At 42.2% G+C, this 25,640-nt stretch overlaps 1 protein-coding gene across 2 annotated transcripts in view; it reads right to left on the bottom strand.

Moving 5' to 3' along the window:
- NALCN (sodium leak channel, non-selective) overlaps positions 1-25,640 on the bottom strand; it is a 436,823-nt gene that overhangs the window by 147,713 nt on the left and 263,470 nt on the right. For both annotated transcript variants that reach the window (XM_075562611.1, XM_075562612.1), the window contains one exon: positions 10,436-10,510. In XM_075562611.1, the coding sequence (XP_075418726.1) occupies positions 10,436-10,510 (75 nt within the window). The remainder of the gene's footprint in view (positions 1-10,435; positions 10,511-25,640) is intronic.

Here is a 25,640-nt window from a genome sequence, read left to right as displayed (position 1 = left end):
AGAAAGTAATCTGGTTTGGGTCAATACACAAGGAATGGGATGTTGGAGAGTTTCAAATGGATAAAATTGACTATTATTGAACTTGTGTGATTTAAGGCAGAAGAAAAGGAATTCAACTGCCAAAAAGAAATGCTCGGTGTTATGGGAGCATCTATTGTTCCCTAGTGTGATATGATCTTGGCTATGTTGCTTCTTCCCGAGGCTGGAGAACAAGGCTCAGGAGGACATCAGTTCTAGCAGTTACCCCTTTTCCCTTCAATTTTGATCTGACCCCTGACTCTGACACTTCTCGCTTTGTCTCCAAAGATCCGGCTCATGTTCCCATTTGTGCATTGACTCTTAGATTTCCGGGGTAGATTTGGATGTTAACAACTAAATTCTAAGCCTCTACTGTGAGTTTATGACTTGATCCTTGATAGTCACATTTCTCCATCTTAGTTATCTCATCTCTGATCTCATGTCTCAGTGTGATGTAAGAATTCATGATAAACAACAATAATAAATAACAAAGACCTAACTGATGGTACTATCCCCCAAGAAGCAGAACAAATGCTATACCTTCTGAGATTTAGCTTATTAATAACAATGGGCAACAAGATACAAGTTGACAATAAAGTCATGATTTCCAATAAGAAGATTGAGGGCATCATATGCAGTGGATTTGGGTAGATCAGTGACTTGGAGATATATATAGGGTTTCGCAATTCAGCCTCTACAGCCTCTAATGACTAATACCTTTTTCAGTGTCTAGATCCTCCAGCCCCCGGACAACTGAGAAGGAAGCTGTAGTTTCCAGCCACATTTGGGTCCTCCCAGCGCTTTGCCCAAGTACATGCTTGATGTAGTTATTCTTCAACTGACAGTGCCACAAGGGGGAGAACATTCAATAGCAATGAAGTAAACAGTGTGAACATGGGTACAGAAGATAAGGGGAAGAAGAAATAGAAAGAAAATTCAGAGAAGAGTCTGATAGGAAGGCTGACAACACAGCCTCCTTTCCCTAGCTAGCAGTTGTGGCTCACCTTCTGCAAACCCACTTCTATGCCATCCAAGGCACCGGTTCCGCTTTCCTCACATTTCTCACCATTCCTCTTCTGCCAATCTGGTAAACATGTTTGACCAAGACTCTGAAGGCTTTGATAGTGTTGCTCCCAGCCTCTATCCTGAAACACTTTCATCCTGCCTCTTGGGCTGTGGCAGCCGTTTGGGCTTGTCTTCATTGGTTTATATCATCCATGTGTCGACTGCCTTTCCGTTGACATATCATCCATGTGTCGACTGCCTTTCCGTTGACATATCATCCATGTGTCGACTGCCTTTCCATTGACATATCATCCATGTGTTGACTGCCTTTCCATTGACATATCATCCATGTGTCGACTGCCTTTCCGTTGACATATCATCCATGTGTCGACTGCCTTTCCATTGACATATCCATGTGTCGACTGCCTTTCCGTTGACATATCATCCATGTGTCGACTGCCTTTCCGTTGGCATATCATCCATGTGTTGACTGCCTTTCCGTTGGCACACTCTCCAAGGGCCTAAGTTACCATCGCTGTGCTGATGGTTGCTGGGCTCCAGTGTTTGCTTCCATCCAGCTAGTTATGCTCTCCTTTCTCTCTGTCCACAGGCATCTTCTCACTCATGCATCAGAGGGAATATATGAGCCACTGTTAGGGACTGAATTGTTCTCCCCACCCTCCAAAGAAGAAACCTGGGTGTGTTCCTTGAAAGTCTGATTTTGTTTGGAAGTGGGATTGCAAAGATATTATCCATTAAATCAAAGTGATATTACAGTAGGGTGGGTTCTAATACACTATGAGTGGTGCGTTGTATAAGAGGAGGAGGGCCACACAGACCCAGAGGGAAAATGATCATGTAAAGATAGAAGAAGATTCTGCAATACCAGGTATCACAAATCATTAAAAAATAGGAGAGAAGCGTGGGACAGATTTTCTCTCCGAACCCTCAGATTTCAGACACATGACTTCTAGAGTCCGGGCACAATACATTTCTATTCTTAGAAGTCATTGACTTTGTGGAATTATTACTAGTTTTTATCATGAGCCCTAAGAAACCAATATGCTTCCCTCTGAGCTATAAAAGATAACACACCAATAGAAACCCCATTCCATCCTTTATCTGTTTCCTCTGTCTCAGCACACCTAAGGCAATCAAGAAACCTGGGTGACATCCTGTCCTCTCTCATCTCCGTCATCCAATTTATTGCCGAAGGTATTTTATCCGCATTTTATCCACTCTTCTCTAGTCCTTCATCATGATTTCTTTCAGGACAGGCTGCCATCCGGTTCTCCCTCAGTTTCCGGTCCCTGTCTCTTCCCAGTAAGTGACTTTCAGTTCACTCTTCACATGGAAACCGGCCATAGGTGCGATCATGCCACATTCTGACCGAAAAGCCCTCGGGAAGATCTCCAAATGCATTGGTTGAGTTCATCGCTTTCTCTCTTGAGTTACAAGTGAGCTGCAGTGAACTCCGGTTGACCTTCAGGACAAATAAAATCCAGAAACACGGCACTTTCTCTTGCGTAACGACTTTAGATCACGCTCTTCCCATGGTCTCAAATGCCTCCTTCTTGCCATTTGAGTTCAGCTTCCTCACCCTCTTCCAACCCGGACAGACATTACTCGATACCACACTTGGATGAGACACCGCTACTTTACAGTCTGTGTTAGATGAGTCTCCGCTGTGCCCCTAGGTCCTCGCACTGATCATGGAACCAAGCATTTTTATTTACTTGTCATCCCACCCTCCCCCCACTACCTCCCAAGTTATTTGAGGGCAAGGGCAGGGTGCTGGTCACTATGACGTCGCATTTCCCAATCACACTGCCTATAAGAGAGTAAGTGAGCAGTCAACCCCCGAATGGCTAGACCGAGTGTCAGTCAGGCATGTCTCCGTTGTAAATGGAGTTCTGCAGACAGGCAGGCCTAGCCTGGCACCCTTACCATTTGAATCACACGATTAGCTTCTGCGCACCGGTTCCTGCCTCACTAAGCTACAATCCGAATGTCATTTGGGTTCCTGTGCATACAACCACAGGCACAGAGTGTGCGGATCCACAAACATCAGCGTCTCACCCAACCGACTTTCCTGATACTTCTTTATGTAAACGAATGAGTGGATTCTAAGAGCAGGCATGGTGGCATATTGTGGCAATAAATGGCTTTCAAATTAGAGAGCCTGGGTTATCCTGGCAAGTTCTGACTAATTGTGTGAACTTAGGCAAGGACTTTACTCCTTTGAATGTTAATTTCTATATTCTTAATATTCAGGGTAAAATACGATCATTGTAGTGTGGTAGTTTAGGTGAAGTACATGACACAGGTAGGTTTCCCACAGGAATATTTCATATGGTAGCAGTTAAACCTCCCTCTTTGAGGAAATGTTAGTTTGAGTTTATTTTGAAGAGTGACAGATGAGAAATCGCACTACATACGTAGCGGCCATCACAGGCACACTCAGGGCATCTGGGAGAGGAAAGGAATTTGAAAGGCATGGTTCTCATGGCTCTGACTGGCAATGAAGACTGACTTGTGTGGATAGGCACTTGTTCCTCCTGAGGCACTTGGAATTCTAAGTCCTGAACACAATTTTTTTAAAAAGGTACTTTGTGTTTTTTGTCTATCAGAATGCCTCCACTAAGCAGTACACAATGCACTGTAACTTTTTTCTGTTTAATGAAAGGCCCATGTGACAAGACTTCTGAGCTGTAGCCCAGGGAAAGCTTTGTTGACACAGAGAATTCGCAGGTTCTGCAGCTGAATGTGTTACAGTTGACATTTTCGTTTGCACATCCAGTCCCCTATTGGCCATTGGGAATGTACAGTTCCCTGTGTGGTTGTTGTGTGCGTCAGACTGGACTCTGCCTCAGAGTGCTCCAGGGAGCACTGCCCCATGGGGTTTCCTAGGTTGTGATCTCTGTGAGAGCAGACGGCCAGAACTTTGTTCCCACCGAGCTGCTGTTAGGTTCAAACAGCCAACCTTTCAGTTAGCAGCCAAGCCCTCAACCATGGTGTCACCAAGTTCCTTCCTACTTGGTTTTCTTTACCACACAGCCCATTCTGGCTCCTGGGGATTCTCCCCCTCAGTGTAGAACGGCTCTCTAGGTTTAGAAAGGCTGAAGTCTGTATCGAAGCTGATTGCCCTATCATCCCCCTGCAGAGCTGCTACGGGATTTGAACTGCCAACCTTTTGATTAACGGTCAAGTGCTTAACCATTGTGCTGCCAGGACTCCTTGTGATTCCTTTTAGGCTTCCTGAGATGCAAAAATGCTTGACGGGCTCCATGGTTTCTTTTGAAGACATGTCAGCCAACCCATAAGTGGAAATCATGGTCTTAAAGGGCAAGCAAATCATCTCAGAAATATGTTGTTGAATGTAAAAATGATGATCTGATCTGTAAACCCTCACCTAATTCACAATAGAAACTTGGTTTTGTTCTTAAGAAAATCAAGAGGGAAGTTTTATAACATCGTGCTGCTACTTAAGGAAAATCTGATCCTGTCAGCAGTGGATCATGCTTCCCTGCATGGAGGACTCTGGTGCCCTTGGACATTGACCCTGTGAGTTTGCTCATTTCCTAACTGTGGTTCAGACCACATTTCTGGCCCTTATCACCAGGATCCTATTCATAATCTGTCCTCTTTCTATTTTACAGATGTGGGTATTTTTTTTTACCACTGCTTTCTTCTCTTATTTCTCCACTTGTATCTGTCACCTTTCTCCCGGCCCCACTGGGAGCCTGGGGGCACAGAGGCTGCACGCTGGGCTGGAATCTGCAAGGTTGGCCACTTGAAACCACCCGTTGCTCCGCCGGCGAAAGATGAGGCTTTCTCCTGTGTAAGCAGTTGCAGTCTCTAGAACTCACCGGACAGTTCTACTGCGTCCCAGAGGGTCACTATCTGCTTGTTGGTGGCGAGAGAGCACCCTGCTCTTCAGGGAGCATCTGACCCATGGACTTGAGTTCAGCTGGACTGGCTCTCTTTCTTGATAGAATACTTTTTCTTGTCTCTAAACAACCAGCCTTCTAAGTGAGATGCCAATGAAGTCCACATAGAAGAAGCACACCATCACCAGTCACCAAAGGATTGTCAATCATATCATCCGAAGTCAAAGGAAGGGAATAGTATCAGAGCCTACATTATGGGAACCTGGTTTGCAGATGTCTATGGATGACTGTGGGATCCCAAGATACATTTGTGGATTTACATAGGAAATAGGCTTCCCGTGAGTTCCCTCTGTCCACAGTTGACGGATGGAGGAAAGGGGTTACTGAACAGAGTGGATTGGAGAGAGGACGTTAGAAGATCAAAGAAGAAGCCTGACTCGCATGGTTGAAACCTTGTCTGCTGATTCCCTCTTGATGCTTGCTAAACCCAATCTGGTTTTCCACATTTTCTGGATTTTTTTGCTTTTTGTTTGTTCTTATGGGGGGTTACTCAGATGTGTTATATCATTGGAGGCCACCCTCTTTAGTTTGTTATATGTTTTTCTGCTTTTCGGTACATGACACCCAGAGTTGATGAACTTCTGGGGACAGCAAGTAGAATAAGGGTTTTGGGGGATGAGCACAGGGTGGGGATGTAACAGAGAGCTAATGTCAAGGAGTCCAGGAAGGGAAAGAATGCTTGGAGACTGATTATGGTAGCTGTTGTACAATGCTACTTGATATGACTGCACTATGGGATGAAATATTGATCAACTTCTAATTAAAATAAATGGTTAGATAAAATACTCTTGCTTGGTATACTTTATCTATCTATCTATCTATCTATCTATCTATCTATCTATCTATCTATCTATCTATCTATACCTCACCAGCTTTGCTTGTGTAGAGAATCCAGCCTAACACCCGATAGCTCTGTGGGGTAAGTGATGGACTGCTAACTGGGAGCGAGGTCTGTGGTTCAAACCGACAAGGTTTTTTGTGAGAGAAAAGATGAGTCTTTGTTCTCATAAAGGTTTTCAACCTTATGTAAGGTTGCCAGGAGCCAGAATAAACTCAATGGAGTGGGTTAACAAAAATCTATGTTATATATGGAAGCTGGAAACAGATCTTAGTTAGCTGGACCAGTGAATATTGAAAAAAATATATAGATATAGAAGTTGGTAAATAAACAAGTAAGAAAATGTAGAATTATTAAGTGCACCGTATCAGGAGATATTCAGATCGTAGGCAAACACAACATGATTGAGGGTCAATTTTTAAGGCCAAAATGTCTAGGTTGTAGTGTCCACTTGTTTAGTCCAGTGCTGGTCTAGATGTCACTGTGAAAGAATTTACACAATCTCGATTTTCAATCAGTTACTCTTAAACTAAGCAGATTATACTCCTTTTGTGCCTGGGACTTATTCAATTAGTTGAGGAAGTTAAAAGCAAAAACTGAGTTTCTTAAGGAAGATTATATTTCAAAACTGGGAATAGACATAGATTATCCTAGTTTCCAGTCTGACACTTGATTATGGACTTGTCAGGCCCCAGAACCTTATGAGCCATTTTCTCTTAAAAAAATCTCTTTTTCTCCCTGTTTACATCTGGCATAGAGGTGACAGGTTGAGCTGCTAACTGGAAGGTCAGCAGTTCAAAACCGCCAGCTGCTCTGCAGGAGAAAGACAGTCTTTCAACTCCTAAAAAATTAGTCTGAGAAACCCACAGGGTAGTTCTACCCTTTCCTATAAGGTCACTAAGAGACAGCATTGACTTCATGGCAGTAATTTTGTAACTCTCTTTCCCGCTCTGATTCTCATTCATTGCATTAGGTAAATATGCTGCACAGGGACCTCTTTAAAGCGTCGAAAAGCAAGCATGTCGTCTCGAGCGCTAAGGTACGTCTGGCCCAAGCCATGCTATTTTTAATCACCTGCTTTGCTCCTGAAAATTGAACATTAAATAATGAAGACCGCAGAAAAATCAATGCTTTGGAGCTGTGGTGTTGGAAAAGAATATTGAAATGACTATGGATTTCCAAATGAACAAACAAATCTCTCATGGAAGAAGTACAGTCAGAATGCCCCTTAGAGGTAAGAATGGTAAGACTTTGTCTCACGTAATTTGGACATGTGATCAGGAGAGACCAGTCCCTGGAATAGGACATCGAACTGGGGGAAAGGGAGGGCCGTGAAAAAGAGGAAGGCTTTGACCAGATGGATCGACACAAAAATGGTTGTGAAAATGGGCTTCAAACAAGAACAATTGCAAAGATGGGGTAGGACCAGGAGCTATAAATCAGAATGGACTCAGTGGTACTTAACAACATCTATCTATCTATCTATCTATCTATCTATCTATCTATCTATCTATCTATCAACTATCTATCTATCTATCCATCTATCTATCAACTATCTATCTAGCTACCTAGCTATCATCTTTCATCTATTTATCTTTGTTACTGATTTTGTTTTCCACAAAGCCCTAATTAAGACAGAGTTTGGACTGGGAAGTGGAATGTTCTTGTAATGAGCACCGGAAGGTTTGGAAGCAGGCTTAATAGGTGATAGGTAGAGTCAGGAGGGGGTTCGAGGCACTTACTTGATAGTAAAAGCCCAGATTGTCTCCATGAGACTATTGGCTGAATTAGAAATACCAAAGGTGATTCTAGGAAGGGTTCGGAAAGAAGTGAGTAAAAACGGTATAGAAATATTCATTCGTCACAGGGAGAACATTGCTGCTATTACTGTGATTATTAAGTATGCTTCTGGTGAGGCCTAAGGAGGATTTGAGGAAAGTCATACTTGTAAGTAATGAACTTGGAGATGTGGCTGAGGAAATGTCTAAGTAGTAATTTGGAGGTGTAGCCCGTTTTCTCCTTGTTGCTGTGTGAGGAAAGAGAGGGGTGGAGGATGCAGGGCGTGAAAGGGAACCCGCCCTTGGAGATCTCTTATCCAAATCCACAAAGCATGCTTGAAGAGGGCACCAAGGATGCGTTTGACAGTCATTTTCTAAAGAGACTAGGTTTGTTGTTGACAGATGCACTCAACCCTGTCAGCAGAAACACTGCCAACTTCTTTGACGGAATGAGACAATGGCGGGTGGAAATAAAGGAAAGCTATCCAGTTTCTGGAATCCATTGGGAAACAGGCTGATGGAACAGCTGGACTTAAATCTCCATTGTCCTTGAAGGAAAGTAGAGCATAAGGCCAGGAGCCTTTCAGCGGCCAGCAGGCTTGGTTGGGTCTTAGAAGCAGGACCACTGCCTACCTAGTTTCAGAAGGCAGGCTCCACACCCTGATGATGAAGGGCAGAACCACCTTCTTGGTTACAGGGATCGAGGTCCCGTCTCTGTGCCCCACGAGAAGAAGGCGACCACTCAAACTGAGAGAGGGAAGCCAGCACCCCCATGGGTCCAGAGAACAGAAGAGGATTGCGAAGCTTTAGCTCTCATATATTTGCCTTGCTGGATCTAGGATATATTGGGTACCAGCACTCCTTTCTCTCTTTGGGGATGGGAATTCCTATCCTTTACATGCCCCACTGTTGCATTTTGGAAGCTGATAACTTTCAGATCCATGGATGCAGGTAATTTTTCACGGGAGAAACCATGTCCAGAGTGTCACACATGATCTGATTTAAAAGAAGCTACAATAGAATTAGTGTTGATGGTGTAATGGATTACTTTTGGGGATGCTGGGATGGGGGCCAATGCATTTTGCTGGTGAGACGAACATGCTATCTTGGAGGCCACATTGTTCATAGATGGAACAATGTATGTTGAATTCCTAATCCAGAGAATGAGATCATGTCTGGAAATGGATCTTAGAAATGGAAGTAGGGTGAGTTCTGATTCCATCAGCCTGGTGTCTTACCTGGGAGGAGAAGAGACATGGAATGTCTCATGGAGGAAGGAGATATGGATAAAAGGAGACAAGTTAAAGACGGTCAGGGACTGTTGGAAGCCTGCAGAAGCTGGGACAGAAGAGAGAGGCCTGGAATATTTCCTTTCTCAGAGTTTTAGGAAATCATTATTGCCAACATTCTGCTTTTGATTTCTAGCTTCTAGGGCCGTGAGACAATTCTTTTTGGCTCCCTCCAGTCAATCACTTTGTGGTACACTGTAAAAATCTGTATCTAAATACTAACTTTGTAAAGCATAGCCTAAGGTGGATACACAAGGGCAGGCTTTTATTGGTCATGTTTAGTAGATCTAAAGGAATCGTGCTGGTACGGCCTGGTAGGTAAGCACAGAACTGCTCACTGCCAGGTCAGTAATTCAAATCTATCTGCTGCTCTGTGGGAGAGAGTGAGGCTGTCTGCTCCCATTAAGATCTATACTGTCGAGCTATAGCCTGGAAAACCCTAGCCAGCGTCACTGTTGGTCAGAATCAACTTGATGGAGGTGGATTAAATTTTAAACAATAGATCTGCATGAAACCACCCGCACTGTCCCCAGATAGCCACTTTACTGCACCGTTGCAGGACACAGAGACCTTGCAACTTCCGTTTGAATGCTCACAACAGGAGCGCTTCTGTCACATATTGATTTCATCCTTGTTCAAAAGTATAGCCTTTGGAGATTAAAATGTGGAACATGGTCATTAGCCATAAACATAACCAAAATTGTTTAAAGTGATTACATCTTTGCTTTAAAAAAATAGACAGTTCTGGTATGGTTCTGACTATATAAGGTCTTCATAGAATTCACAATGGAGTTTGTCTTAGAATTTTGATTCTCTGTTAATATGTCAACTAGTCATACAGTTTGACAGGGTAAATCAAGAGGGTTTTATCCAGCGACTCCATCTCTCACCAATTCTTTCCCTCAGAGGATCCTGCACTCTTTGTTAGAAGCTCATTTCCCAAGTGCAGTTTCTCCGGGTGGCAGGGAGCAGGGAGACGGGCTGCTCCTGCTGGCAACACCTTCAACCATGTAAGTTCACTCATTGTTATTCTACTGCTGGGACCCAGCAGTTTACAACACCCCGTCGGTGTGAAACATTACTGGAAACACATTAGATCACGGACTCAATTCCATTTCTTATCATCACTATGGACACCCAGAGTAAATTTTATTTTAAAATTTATAGGAAAAATGGATTTTTAGGATGATGAGCAATAGTCTTATATATAATAATGTTATATGGTGATCTGAGCCCAAGACATTCCATTTCCAAATATTTTTCATTTCATAGAAGAAAATGAATCTCCAAACACAATATTATACTCCATCTTACTTTTACTCAAAATAATGACCTTGAAGGATTCCCAGAATAATTATAGGATAACACAAAGTTCCTTTTGTTAATAATAGATCCAGGTTAAATTTAAATGAAAATAATTGTACTAACTCCATCTGCCTTAATTTATTACATTCTATGTTTTTTCTTTGAAACTTAAACTGCCTTAATATACCCCAAAGTACATGGCTTTGTGCTTTTAAGAAATTATTGGTTAAAAACTGCCAATACATTACTTACTTGTTTAAGCTTCTTTAGATCCTCATCAAGTTCTAAGTTGTCCAAAATCACAGCCACGAACAAGCTCAGGAGAATCTACAAAACAGTTAAATAACAATGAAAAAATTTATTTGCCATATACATAAAAATGTTATATGCACAAATCAAGTAAAATGAGCCTAAATATACTCTAGCTTTAATCCAGTAAATGAAAATTAACATGCAGTTGTGAATTATTTTCCTTGAATTTTAAAGTATGTATCACAAATCTACTAAAGGAAATGTATATGTTAATTGAAATGGATCATATATAATATTATTCTGCTTTGTGAAGTCTAAGAAATGAGTTGTCTTTTTAAATTCAACTATCCATCTTCTAACAGATTATGCTAAGAAAATAACTTGAAATATTTATATAAACTTTAATATATAAAGATACTCACATTGTTATTAATAATAAAACACTAATATGGTATAGATATCCAACATCCTGTAAATAGATAACACACACACCTATATACATGTGGGGGATCCAAAATGTATGTGGGAAGTTTCATAATCTTCTAATTCCATTTTTCCATGAACATTTGAAGCCACCCCTATACATGTACTCAGCACTTACTGTCCGCTCAGGCCACTTACAATTGCATATATATGCAACTACACATACATTCAACCATAGGGAAATCCAATGGTGTACAAGACCATAGTCCCGTATGCTATGACCGAGATCAGAAATCGCTATGGGAGAAGGAGATAGTGGAAGGACTCTTCTGGGTACATGGACCTGTTTCTTATTAGCTTTCTGGGTCCTAGGTCTGTGCTGGCCCGTTGGGGCTAGACTGTCCCATTTACTTGCCTCATGCAACTGGCCTTCTGACACTACTGGGACAGTCAAAGGGTGATGATGCCCAGCCGATGCTGCTTCCCTACTCCGTCCAGGTGCCCACTGAGAGACACAGGCTCTAGACTGAGGACGCTTTCATGAGAGCAGCTCTTGGCTGCTCATGTGTGGAAGATGGAACAGGGCAAGTGGCAGTGGGAAAGGGGCAGGAAGAGTTTTAAACCCATGATGGGGGAGGGAAGAGAGGCAGACTTGGAAGAAGAGAGGCAGATGAAAAAGTGGCCAGCTGCGATCACGAGGTGTCAAAGGGATCAGGTATAAGGCATCATAAAAAAAACAACCCAAAAATCTTACCATAGTGAATGAAGGGGAAAGTGCAGAGTGGAGACCCAAAGCCCATTTATCGGCCACTGGAGATCCCCTCACAGAGGGGTCTAGGGGAGGAGATGAGTCAGTCAGGGTGTGACGCAGCACCGATGAAGAATACAGCTTTCCTCCAGTTCCTAAATGCTTCCCCCACCCCCTACCATGATCCCATGATCCGAATTCTACCTTGCAAGTCTGGATAGAGCAGAGGTTGTACACTGGTGCATATAGGAGTGGAAGGCACAGGGAATCCAGGGTGGATGATACCTTCAGGACCAGGGGTGTGAGGGGTGATACTGGGAGGGTAGAAGGTGAGTGGGTTGGAAAGGGGAAACCGATTACAAGGATCTACACGTGACCTCCTCCCTGGGGGACGGACAACAGAAAAGGGGGTGAAGGGAGATGCCGGATAGGGCAAGATATGACAAAATAATAATTTATAAATTATCAAGGGCTCATGAGGGAGGGAGGAGCGGGGAGGGAGGGGAAAAAGAGGACCTGATGCAAAGGGTTTAAGTGGAGAGCAAATTCTTTGAAAATGATTAGGGCAGGGAATGTACAGATGTGCTTTATACAATTGATGTATGTATATGTATGGATTGTGATAAGAGTTGTATGAGCCCCTAATAAAATATTTAAAAATAAATGGCCAGCTGAAGGACATGTGGACACTAAGATGGGTGGGCTCTTCTCTTGGAGACAGGCAGTGACCACATAAGTCTGGAAGTGATGGAGTCAAAATTTCCAGGCTGTCCCTCGGTGTCTCAATGTAGGTCCCATGTCAGCATAGTGGCATCTTCCTGTGCATTTCTCTACTACACAGTGACCAGGTAGCTATGAAACTAGGCATACTGGTATGTGTGTATATGTGTGTGTATAATTATATATGCAGTCATTAAAAATTCTCAGATTGAGCCTCAAAAATGGCCTCTAGCACTTCTAGAATTCATGCCCTGTGTAATACCTTTCCACATGGACATGGTTTACCCCTGTAACCAATTAAAACAAACAAACAAACCAAACCCAGTGCCACTGAGTTGATTCTGACTCAATGTGATCTATGAAAGCAGAGTGGAACTATTGCACCGTGTCTGAGACTCTGAATGTTCACAGGAGCAAGCAGCCTCCTCTTTCTCCCTTGGAGAGACTCAAACGTTTGAAGCACCAGCCTTGATTAGCAGCCCAGTGCTTAAGCCACTACAGGCCACCAGGGCTCCTTGGGTACCCCATATGTTATATAAGAGAAGGGAGGTTTAACATTTGTGGAAATTTTACCTTATCTTTTAAGTTCATTTTCCATGAATTTTTTGAAGTCCCGTTATATGGCAGGTAACTTAGTAGTTCAGAGGTCCTTGGGTTATGCAAACAGTTACATTTTCAAGGATTAGCTGAAAGGTTGTTGGTTCAAACCTGCCCAGAGGCACCTAGAAAAACAGGCCTTTCAAAAAGTCCCAGCCTTACAAGTCCCTTGTGCAGTCTGCTTCTGCACCCTTGGGCTGTGGTGTTGTCATGAGTTGAAGTCAACTGGACGGCCCTCATGAGAGCAACAATAATAACCTGTGAGGGGAGACAATTAAAGGTGTGGCTTTCACATCCCAACGCCATCTTCAGAGGGTCATGACCTCAGTCAACAAGCTGCCTGCACTCTCAGGAGATGCTTGACTGTCCTGGTTTCTGTCCCATAGAAACTATGGGAACTGGGAACTGTTTATCATTGTTGATAACTTTTGTTATGCAACAATAGCTAGTAATTCACTGATGAATTTTAGTAGTGTGTAGTTCACTATTTCAAATATAAGTAAGGTGCATTGAGTTAGTTTATTTTACCAGCCTGGCCAATAAACACATGTGGGGTTAATTGAAGGGCAGAGAGATAATTGGCTCAGTGAGCCTCGCATTTTGAGTTCTCTGGTCTCTTGCTTTGTGATGGTCGCACCAGAGTGCAGCTGCCTTAGCCAGTTCCCTGCTTCAGCTGGCAAGGCTGACTTCCTGCAAGACATCCCCAAGGAGAAGCCACATGGACCTACCCTGATGCAGCCCTGGGTGCTGGAGCAGCTGTGTGGAGACCCCCCGCCAGCGCTGAGATGCTTACATGCTCACTGACTCAGCTTTCCTCCTGCAGTCAGCATCATAGTGTGTGTTTTGTGAGATGGAGGAGGACTTTGTGGATTGGTGTTGGACATATGGGTTAATGTTGGACTTGTGGGCTTGGGAAGCCCTGGGTTGGGATGTTTTCTTGATGTGCACTTACCCTTTATATAAAACTCTCTCTTATACATATGAGTCTCTGTGGATTTATTTGTTTCTCTGGAGTACCCAGACTAATACATGCATACTAGGGAGTTTCACGTTATTGAAAATGGAACTAAAAGATAATTTCCCCATGAACATTGTGAAGGCCTCTTGTATGTGCTAGGAGCCAAACTTGGTACAAGAAAGGAGTAACAGAGAACATGGAAATGCTCCCGGAAAGGAATCTAGGAATGTTACTGTTGCTTGCCTCTGTATAGAAACCATGGATTTTACTCCTGTCTTGATGTTTCATGATATGCCCAAAGTTTACACAAACAGCAACAACAACAACAAATCACACTTCTTTTGGAATAGATAAGTAAAGAAAAATGAAAATTAAAAAAATAATTTTTAGTTTTCTTCCAACTTTTAATATATGAAATTCCTTATCTATTTTATAATATATCATTTGTAATTTATATTTTTCCTTTTTGTTAACGTTAGACTCTTAAGGATAAATATATGAAAATTGAGCAAGAATTTTTCTATCAGAGATTATTATGCAGAAGTCAATGGCTAGCTGTTTTCCAAGTTAATGAATGTAGAGCAAAGACACACAAACACAACAACAACAAATCCCTCCAAACATTATTAATCTTCCACAGAACATGCTTGACCTGAGGGATTGCTAACACTTTTCTTTTTGAAAACCATAACATTTAGGAATATAAAAATTAAAGAAGATACAGATCATCCGGAGCAGGAAGGTTTACTGATGTCCTCGAATCTGCAATAGCGAGGGCACCTGGACACAGGTAGATCTAGTCTTAGTGTACATTAGCATGGCATGGTGTATTCTACCTGTAGCACCATACCAGGACCTTGATGATACAAAGTAATATGTGAGGAGCATCTGCCTTCCCTGTGCCCTCACCTCAAAGTCAGAGATGGTACGAACTCTCCTACTCTGTATGTTACTCATTGGACACTCGGTCCACCATATTTTGCATATAATATACACGACTTTCCTGAATCCCGAATCTAAGGGTAAATACAAATCTGAGAAGTAAAAAAAATTAAAATCAACTCCCCTTGATGAAAAAAGACTCTCCTCTTCCATTTCTTAGAAATTTCCCTGTAAAACACTTGAAAATTCTTTCTTTGACCTAGGAGGTAGCTTTAAAGAGTTCATGGAGCAATGACATTAAAAAGATAATGGATTTCCCCCCCAAACTTTTGAATCCCCTACTCTTACCTGTCAATCAATTGGTGGGAGACCAGTGGCTCTCTTTTTATGATGATGGGAAACTGGCAACAGATGTGGATAATGAATGCACAACATAAAGAGTGTAATTAGCATCTCTAAACCGCACTAGTGAAAACTCTTGAATTGGCAAATGCTATGTTGGGTGTATGTGTGTTCATAAAAACAACAAAAACGATTCTCTGTTAAAAAAAATCAGAATAGGAAAAACATATGAACTAAGCGTCTCATAAGTTTTAGGACCTAGGGATGCTCTTATTAAGGAGCCTAGTAAGGAGCCAGGAGCCAACTCTAAAATGCAGACATGAAGGAGGGCATGCCTGGCTACTCCAATATCAGCGGCAGGATAGGAATTTAATTTAGGTACTTGACCAGCGGCATTATGTGGGTTAGTGTCAGCTCATTCAGTAACGCACTGTGTTCCCACCCCCTAGCCCACAGTCCTCTTTACAGACCAGTCCATATAGAATCGGGCCAGTCCCCCGGGTCCTAGGTGGTCTTTTCCTTTTCGTGTGTCCCATAGAAACCTTGGGACTGATCCATGTTTGTGACTCTTGGTAAATATTTGAGATCCGCATCCCGCAGCATCAGGCTAGTAGATACACAAGCTGCGAAAGCCACCTTAGGCCACCTCATCTGGCGTCAGCACCCAGCCGAGCTGCTCCCCCCACTGAACAGCTGCACCCCTGCCGGCCAGCTCACCAGTGCTCACAGCTCACACTGCATTTCAAAAGCATCTCGGGGAGTCATTTTGGTGTCACGCCCTCTGACAGTCGCACCTGGCGACATTTTCAGCCTCCCTTTAGTGACGCGACTACAACTGGCTCCAAATTGTGAAACTACCTGCCTGACATAGAGCAGTGGTTCTCAACCTGTGGGTCGCGACCCCTTTGGGAGGGTCAAACAACACTTTCACAGGGGTCTCCTAATGCAGCTTGCATATCAGATATTTACATTACGATACATGCCAGTAGCAAAATTACAGTTATGAAGTAGCAATGAAAATAAGTTTATGGATGGGGGTCGTGGGATTAGGGAAGGCTGAGAACCACTGCTCTAGAGATAAAAAGGGTTCATTTTCCTTTGGTCATTCAGATGGCCATTCTAATTACCCGGTGAATTTAGAATGGATGGTTTAACAAATGTTGCTGTCAAGGGAATATTTTAAGGACTAGTTATTGCTTGTCATGCGAACATGCATGTAATGTGCTATATCTGCCTAGATATAGGAACAGGTGAAATTGCTTTCTGTCTTTGCAATCTTGTTAGCACAATGCCTGTGATGTGCACCGGAAGGTTTAAACATTTGTTTCCTGCTTCTTCAGTAGCAAAACTGTTTTTTTTCCTCTCTTCCACCTTTGTGGCAAGGGTTCCTGGCTGGCAGAGGAATTTATTTTTAACTATTTCCCCCACACCAGACAGATGGCAGGCGACCCAAGGACAGGGGTGTGATGTTACGCAATTAAACTGGACAAAAGTTGATTGAGCTCCATCAGTGTGTCAGACGCTGACTGTGGGAAGCGTACACGCAGTACTGCTCTCCCTGCTATGCCATTGACAGTTGAAGCAAGGAGACGTCATTTACATCCTGATTCAAAAACATCAGGAGATCTCATTCAGCACATGGACTCTTCCCGTTTTGACTGAGGGGCAACCACTAGCCTATTCTGAATTTCAGTGCCCTCATTGGTAAAATAGTTTGAATACAATAAAAATAGTTTTAAAATAGAGGTCATCATGTTTACATTTACTCCTCCCAATAAATCTCACATGTAGTATAGCTTATATGAAAAAACCTAGAAATCAATGTAGGTATGCAAAACCAGAATAACTTTCTAAATATTTCTATAAATGAATTTAATTTAGCACAAACACACTCCATTTTACTAGTGGCCACAAATTTAACCTTGCTATATCACTCAATATAAACCCCAATCAAACTTACTACCATCAAGCTAATTCCAACTCCTAGAAAGCCTATAGGAGAGGGTAGAACTGCCACTGTTGGATTTCTGAGATGGTTGACTTTATAGGAATAGAAAGCCTCAGCTTTCTCCCATGGAGCGGCTGGTGATTTCCAACTGCTGACCTGGCGGATTGCAGCCAAGCCATCGGGGCTCCTCAAATGCGAGTTCCTTTTGAATAAATGCTCCTTTTCTTCTTAAAGTCATGGGGACGCATGTTGTTCAACATGTGATCCACCACGGCTTATGCACTATGTTTTCCTCATCAGGGTACCGATGATGTTTGTTTTGGGGCAGAGGGCTCCACATGTTCTTTCTGCTAAACTGGATCCCACCTAAGTTCTTGCTCTGGAAGGTGGGTGGTTGGAACCTCCTTAGAAGCATCTCAGAAGAAAGGTCTTGGCTCTACTTCCGAAAGGCCCCAACCATGAGAACTATGGTACTCCAGTCTGCTCTGTGCATATGAGGTCGCTGTGAGTTGTAGTTGGTTCAGTGGCACCTGGCTTGGCATCGTTGGTTTTCAATGCTGACCAGCCTTGCTGAGAGATCTGATCTTTATCTATACAGATTGCTACAAACACAGTGACTGACAAAAGCAGCAACTAACTTTCCCACAGTACTTTAGGCCAGATGCCTAAATTCAGGTGCTGCAGGACTGGATTCTTTCTGAGAGCTTGAGGGGAGAATTCATCCTCACCTTTTCTGGTGTCTGCTGGCTCCAGATGCTTGCGGATATATCCCTTCCATTTCTGCCTCCTCTGTCTTCACATGGCCTTCTCTCCCTTATTCTGTATTTTCTTTTGTCTTTTATAGTCACGTGTCATTAGATTTAGGGTCCACCAAGAAATTTCAAGATGATGTCACCTCAAGATCCATAATTATATCTACAAAGAGACTTCTTCCCCCCAAAGCAGGCTCCATGCCCAGGTTTCAGAGAATAATACATTATTCTATCAATTTAGAGGCCACGATTCAATCCACTGTATCCTCCATCCCAACTAGGACTTGGACTGTTGCTTCCACAAAAGATATATTGCCCAAAGATTTACAGGACACTTTAGAAGTCCTGCCAGTCCACAGGGAAGAATTGTTCCTGAGCAATCTTCTCGACCTGTTCTGTAGCCAGCCCTCTGGGGAAGCTACCCTATCGTTCCAAGACTGCTTTGTGTGGGAGGAGCTCTCATATGAACTGCTTTGGAGAGCCTCTAGGTGCAGACAGGAGCAAGGTTCAGCTCTGTTCTTGGCCATTATCCAGCTCTGCTGCCAGCCTCCTCATTGTGCTAGCACAGGAGATAAGAGCAGGGTGTGTCGTCTTTTTTTGAAGTCCCTGGATGTCCTATCAAGTTACAGATAGGAACTGGGGCAAAGTCTTGCATCTGGAACACTCCCAAGTTTTCCCAGTATCCCTGCACCTTGCAGTGTGGAGTATCATATCACAGCAATTCTCCTCAAGCTCTTCGGCCACCTTCGTGCCCCAACCCAGGGCAGAATTTCATTTCTTTGTAGAAAGCAGGTGAGGAGAGATACGTTGTAGCCAGGGGGGCAGACAGGGGCAGCACCATTTGAGGACTGCCCACCAGCAACAACTAAACTTCATCAAGGTTGCCTATGTGGGCACTGAACTTTCCGGAAAGGGGATCTGGGGAAATGGATCAAGGTGCAGCTTCTGAATGCTGTTCATGTTGATTCTGAGTCACTGGCAAAGCTCCCAAGGTTTGATACCAAGACATGAAGAGACTAAGAAGGAGGAGGGTTTTGACAGGGAGAAGAGTGTGAGAGAGGCATTCGGGGGACACGACCACAGACACAGGGGCTGCGAAGAAGGGAATTTGTCGGGGGAAGGAGAGTAGTTACACAGAGCCAGAGTTGGTTTGTCAGAGAAGATGCTGGGAGGCCGGGAAAGTAGGCCAGGAGGTTGGCAGGTCCCCAAGTGTCACAGAGGGAGGACAAGAGACCTGATGGGCAGGTAATAGTAGTCACAATGTAATGACATTGGTTTCTTTTCTGTTAAATAGTTTCCTTTAATAGTTTGTTTAGATGCACATAATGTAGTCATTTGATACTGGCTCGCTGAAATAGTAACTAGAGATAGTGTTACGTACAGTTTGATAAAAGCTATTAGATAAATAATATTATTTTATACTTAAAAATCAATGCAGTTTATATATTCTTCTAAGAAGAAAGGGGAGAAAAATCACTGTCGGAATAGGAAGAGGTGAATGTGGGAGACTGCTGACCTTTCCTCATTTCCAAAATGGGTGAGAATCCGCTTTACATGATAGATGAGAATAGACCAAATCCCTTAAAAAAAGCCTTTAGCTAGGAAAGATACTGACAGAGAGTTGCAACAGCAAGTACCAGATATACAGAATTGAAAACAAATTATTGGCAAGGGTTTCTGATCACAAGGGCAAGCCTAATTTTTCTTCAAATTATTATAAAAAGTGTGTTCATTGTGGTGATTATAGTCAATGACACGAATCAGAATATGTATGAAGAGTTGAATAAAAAATCAATTTGCTCTGTAAATGTTCACTAAATAACAACGAAAAAAAATTTAAAATGTATGTAGAATTGAGTTTCCTCCTGAAATTCTTCAGATGTGCATTTCCATCTCGATGCTGGGTCTCCTCACAGTGCTTCCCGCCTGTCCTGAGGTCCCCGAGTCTAGGGCCCTGTGGGACGGTGATGACTTGACACACAGGGTGAGGGCTGGCCAAATATCAGGAGAGCCTTTGGCTGAATCTTTGGGAGGAGAATAGAGTCTTTGAAAGAGGCAGGCTTTGTCTACAGCTGATTGTGAAGAGGTGAAAATTACTTTGTAGTTCTTTTCTCAGACTCTAATAAGGTGACAATAACTGCAGGATAAGAAATAGAAGTGGAAGGGGGAAGGCATCTTGCGCTTCATTATATTTTTCTGCATTGCCAAAGAGACACGATTTTCTTGTGAACCTAGTGCCATGCTGGATTGGATTGAGAGAGTGGGCAGGCTTGGGTGTCAGCAGTTTTTCAATAAATGGTATGGAAAATCGTGATGGTGGCTGACAAATTCTAATTCTCAAGAACAATTTGTCAGTGCTCTGGGTGTTATCGTTCATTTGTATTTTTGTTTAGAAGAAGTGAAGTAATACTCATCAGTAATCTGAACACATACTATTGACCTGGAGATCTTATTTTTAGTCATTGTTTACTGTAAGTTCTGTATGCCCTGATTTTAAGTGTGACTCATAGGTTAGTATTATAAACTTATTAATATAATAGAGAGCTTTTACAGGGGTCACATTGATTTCAAATAGCTTTTATCACTTAGATGAAACACATTCATCTTTGCAATTTGCTAGTTCTGAAATTATGCAATCAACATGTAGCACCCTGTTTAGTTTTAAATCTTTATAATTGTGTAATATTTTAATTTGTAATGGACTTCCCAGCCCTTTGCCTTCCTCATCATAACTGTTCAGACGTAGTTGCAGCCACTGTGTCAATCCATCTCAACAAGGGTCTTCTTTTTAGGTAACTGTGGACTTTATGAAGCATGATGTCCTTTTCCAGAAACCGGCTCTCCTGATAACATGCCCAACGTATGTGAGGCTTGCCATCCTTGCTTGTTCCTCTGGAATGCTATTGCACTTTCCATATTTTCAGCAACATCTTTATTCAAATCATTGATTCCTCCTTAGTTTTTGTTCTTCAATAATCAACTTTTACATATATATATAAATACCATGACCTGTGTCAGGCACACCTCAGTCCTCAAAGGAACAGGCTCACTCTTCAATGCTTTAAAAACATCTTAGGGAATAGATTCAAATAGCATAATATGTCATGGAATTTCTTGACTGCTGCTTCTGTGAGCATTAACCGTGGATCCAAGCAAGATGAAATCCTTGACAATGTCTATATTTTCTCTGTTTATCCTGATATCACCTGCTGGTCTATTTGGGAGGATTTTGATTTCTCTACACTGAATTACAATTCATGCTGACATCTGCAACACTTTGTGTTCATAAGCAAGTGCTTCAAGTCCTCCTTTCTCTCAGCAAGGAAAGTTTTGCCATTTGCCACTACATATCAAAGCTTTTTAATTAGCCTTTCCTTACCCTAATGCTTCATTCTTCTCCATGGAATCCACTTTATCAGATTATTTGCTCAGTATACAGATACTACAAATGTTGTTAAAGGATGTAACCCTGATGCACGCCTTTCCTCATTTTCAACCATGTTCGATTTGTTTAACTGTCTCTTGGTCTATGAACATGTTTCACGTGCACATAATTAAGTGTCTGGAGTTCTCAGTATTCTCAATGCCACCCATAATTTGTTATGATCCACACAGTCTAATGCCTTTGTATAGTCAATAAAATACAAGTAATCATCTTTCTGGCATTCTCTGCTTGCACGGAGGATCTGGTGTTAGCAATGATATCCCTCATTACATCTCCTCTTCTGAATCCATCTTGAATTTCTGACAGCTCCTGGTAGATGTACTGGGCAACAGTTGTTGAATGATCTTCAGCAAAATTTTACTTGTCTATGGTATGGTTCAGTGAGTGACACTTTCTGTTGGGTCACCTTTCTTTGGAATGGGTACAGATATGGATCTCCTGTAGTGAGTTGGTCAGGTAGCTATTTTCCATATTTCTTGGCATAGGCACGTGAGTGTTTTCAGTGCTTCATCAGCTTGTTGAAACATTTCAGTGGCTATTTGGTCAGTTCCTGGAGTCATTCATGACTTTTATGTGTGCCTACAGTAGTATCAGTTCTTGAATATATGCCCCATCTTGAAATAGTTGAATGTCAATCAGTTATATATGCATTTCCTTATTGTGCCCCATATTGATACAGTATTATTAAAAAAGTGAAATGTAACTATTAAACCATTGCAAGTATCTAATTCTTTGTTTTCTACCGATTATAAGGAACATTTCCAAGTTTGGGGTTTTTTTAGTATTGAAAATGTATTCAATGGGAATAGTGTCCCATATCTCTTGGAAGCCTCAGAAGGCCCGCTTTTAGAAATTCTATGCATGACTTGACACCATGCTAGTGATCTTTTGGCCCTCCCATTTAGTGGAGTTCAAAAGCATCATTTTCCACGTTCAGCGTGGCTCCTTTCGTGTGCCTCAGCAGATGTTCAGCTACTGCTCCATCCCTTATGACACCCATGTTTTTCTCACTCCACGTGTCCTTCTCGCGCCCTTCATGCTCTATTGAAAACATAGATTTGCCTAGAGCCAAGAACCATTCAACAGTAGCGTTCTCAACTCCGCGAGGGAGACCTGGGCTCAATGCCCACTCAATGCAACTCAAGCACAGCTGTCACCTGTCCGTGGAGGCTTGTGTGTGGCTCTGATGTTGCACTTGCTTCAAGACTAACACACATCAGTGAGAAAGGCCCCCAAATCTACGTCTGAAAGTCCACCAGTTGAAGCCCCCTGGAGCACCATGGCCCAATCAGCGTCAGTCACCAGGATGGTGCAGGACCAGGCCGTATTTCCCTCAGTTGTCTCAGGGTTCTTTGCTCCACAGCAGCTAACAACAAGAATTCACTAAGTACTATCGACATTTAACCACAAATAGCTAAATTTGTTTGTCTTCCATTATTCATCATAAAGGTCAGCAAATTCAATAAACATTGACACAATATCACTATTCCCTCCAATTTCTGTGACACAAACCATCAACCCAATGGTTCTCACTCTCGGGGTCGCATGCCTCAGGCTGGCGGAACTTAAGGATCATAATTATGAGCGGGTGTTCTACTCAGTGGAGAATGGATTTGCTGGGTTTTGAGAATGCCTCTGTTTCTTTCGCACATGCCCGAGCGCGGCCTCTAGCCGTGACTTTGCCCTAGGTACCTCTCCCTTTTCATTCATTGTTCCAACGAAGTTTTACTATTTCTGGATCCTTTTCTACAGTTTACAGATGGGCCTTTAGCTGAAATGTCACCCCTAATTTTGTTTCTTTCTCTACTATGAGCTTTATTAATCACTTGATTTTTTTAAAGTTATCTTGAAGCACACAATAAAAAGCACATTAGCATTCTGCTTAGTGTCCCACACTTTTGTTATTATTCATTTCTTTCTATTTTGATGTTCTCTTTGTACCATTTATAATCACACTATTCTGAGCGGGCTTGCAGTGGGTAGTCTGAAACAATTTCAGTTTTCATATAGGTCAACAAAAAGTCAAATGTAATCAGAGCAGTGCAAAATGGGCTCTGCTGAACACAAATGCACTCTTAAGTAAATTCTGTAAAATCAAGTTATTTAATTTACACTTTGGAATGCCCACTGCTTGTCAGCAACATATGGCTGTTCTCAGAAAGCTGCCACTACACAGGCAGAATCAAGATTGCTGTGTTAATTTAAGCACTTCAAAGGTAACAAAGGACCATCCACAATGAACACTTAATTACATTTTCGCTCTTCAGGATTCACATCACAGGGCTTTCCTTTGAAACAAAAGCAAAGGAAAAAAAAAACTCAGAGAGAGAAGGACAAAAAAGATCTTTCAACTAGTTAAGTCATCCCAATGCCTCATCTCCCAAATCATGGGTAAAATAGAGGGAGGGAGGACGAATTTCATAAGCAATCTGGAGACTATAGTCAGGTCAGAAAGCCTGGCAATACACCTAGTTGAAGAGAGAGACATCCTGAAGGGACAATAAATAATGAATATGAATATGCATTTACTATACACTAAGCTTTAAACAATTGGTGCCCCCCATCCTCCGGGGTGATGAAATAGCCCACTGTTTTGTCTTCCTGAACAAATTGCAGCAAAACATCTCTGCTACTTGGCATGTGACTGTCCCTGAGAAGACTAAATCAGGGACATCCCAGGTTGTGTGGCCTCACTGGCCAGGATGTACACAAGGCAAAAAGCAAAGCCTGGATATTTATAAAGATTAAAAAGATTGAGGGGAAGGAGCGGATGGTGCTATGCTTTGTAGCGTCAACGAAAGCAAATTATTTTGCCACAATGCGCATTATAAGGTAAACTAAAGGCAGGACGATGGGTAGAATTGTTCATCTTTGGGATGTTTGGCTATTAAGGACCCTTATCTATCTCCTGCATGCATATATGAGGGGGCTTTAAAAAGCACTTTTGCTCAGGTGACTTTTCACTGACTCTTGGGCAGAAAGGTGATTTTATGAGCACATTCTCTCTTATTATGGATAAAACATGCTGAAGATAAGCTGAACACACGCATGTCCATGGCGACCTTGGCGATTAGGGGTGACGGGCACCCCTAGTCTACCTTCAGATAGAACACAGTTCATACTTTGATACTATATCAAACAGCCCTTCCTGACCAAATTTCAATTGATTTACAGATTCAAAAAAAGAAACAAATTAACAGAACAAGAGGTTTCCATTTGTCGTTGAAACTTAGAACTCTTTTGGAAAATTACAATGGAACAAAAGGATGACGTGTATTTTGGCCAGGTCATTTAAATCAGTCAGTCACTGGGGGTCCTCTCAGTAAAGTCTGTCCTGTTGTTGGTCCACAATCAATAGTGCTTTGGTGAAACCGTCTTTTAATGATTCATTGTCAATTGATTAGTGAAATGAAAGGAGGAGTGAATGAATAGATGGATGAATGAATAAATGATATCAACGTAAAGGTCCTGAAAGAAAGGATGTGAAGACCCCAGGCCAAGTAGTCTATAAATTGTAACAAGTACAAGCATACCCAAATCTCTTACAGAACGTCAAGCCTCATTCCCACTGCCCCAAACTTTCCTTTTGTGAGTATTTTTATAGTAAAAATGGCTCCCTTTTTATGTGATTCAATTGCTAGAAGCTAGAGATGCATGCCACATAGCAATACAGCCCCATAATCTTTTTGACGGAAGTTTCGAAACCTGTTCCCACAGCAAAGGCAACCTCTAACTTGATAAGTCTAAGTTTCTTGAGCAATCTTGGTTCATAAGTATTTAGATCTGGAAAGGATCTTAGCGATCATATGGAATTTGTTTTACCTTGCAGATCTTGGGAAGAGCTTTGATTCACTGAAGAAATTTCCAGGAACAACTTTATTATCTAGGGGAGCAGCAACAAGTAGATGAAAGACTATGGGTTCTGAGATCAGATAGACCTTAGGGCACCCTGGCTCTCACATTTAACTCTATGTGACCTTGGGAAATTTGCTTAACTCACCCAACTCTCCATTTCTTCATCTGTAAAATAGGGTTATTACCTAGCTTGGTGGCTCTAAAATATGCAATATATCTTGCCACTTGATAAGCCACAGCAGTGGTGATTATTTCATACATTATTGATAAAGTGTGGCAATTTGGCCCTGAACTTGGACCTTTAACTTAATACTTGCTCCTATGTACATGACTGCAATAACTGGATGGAGACACATCGTTGGCAGTACGAAGACGCGAGAAACACATCCCTTAGGCCGCATTTCATAATTCCAGCCCTTCTCCCGTTCTAAAAGAAATCTATGGAAGAAAGTCTGTATTACAGAAGTCATTTCTCCCCTGGATTTAGACTCCATCTCCCCATGCTACTATGGTATTTGCAGCTATGTGTTTTCAT

The sequence above is a fragment of the Tenrec ecaudatus genome, chromosome 11, assembly GCF_050624435.1.
Source record: "Tenrec ecaudatus isolate mTenEca1 chromosome 11, mTenEca1.hap1, whole genome shotgun sequence".
Classification (NCBI taxonomy): Eukaryota; Metazoa; Chordata; class Mammalia; order Afrosoricida; family Tenrecidae; genus Tenrec; species Tenrec ecaudatus.
This window is presented reverse-complemented; position numbering and strand designations above follow the sequence as displayed.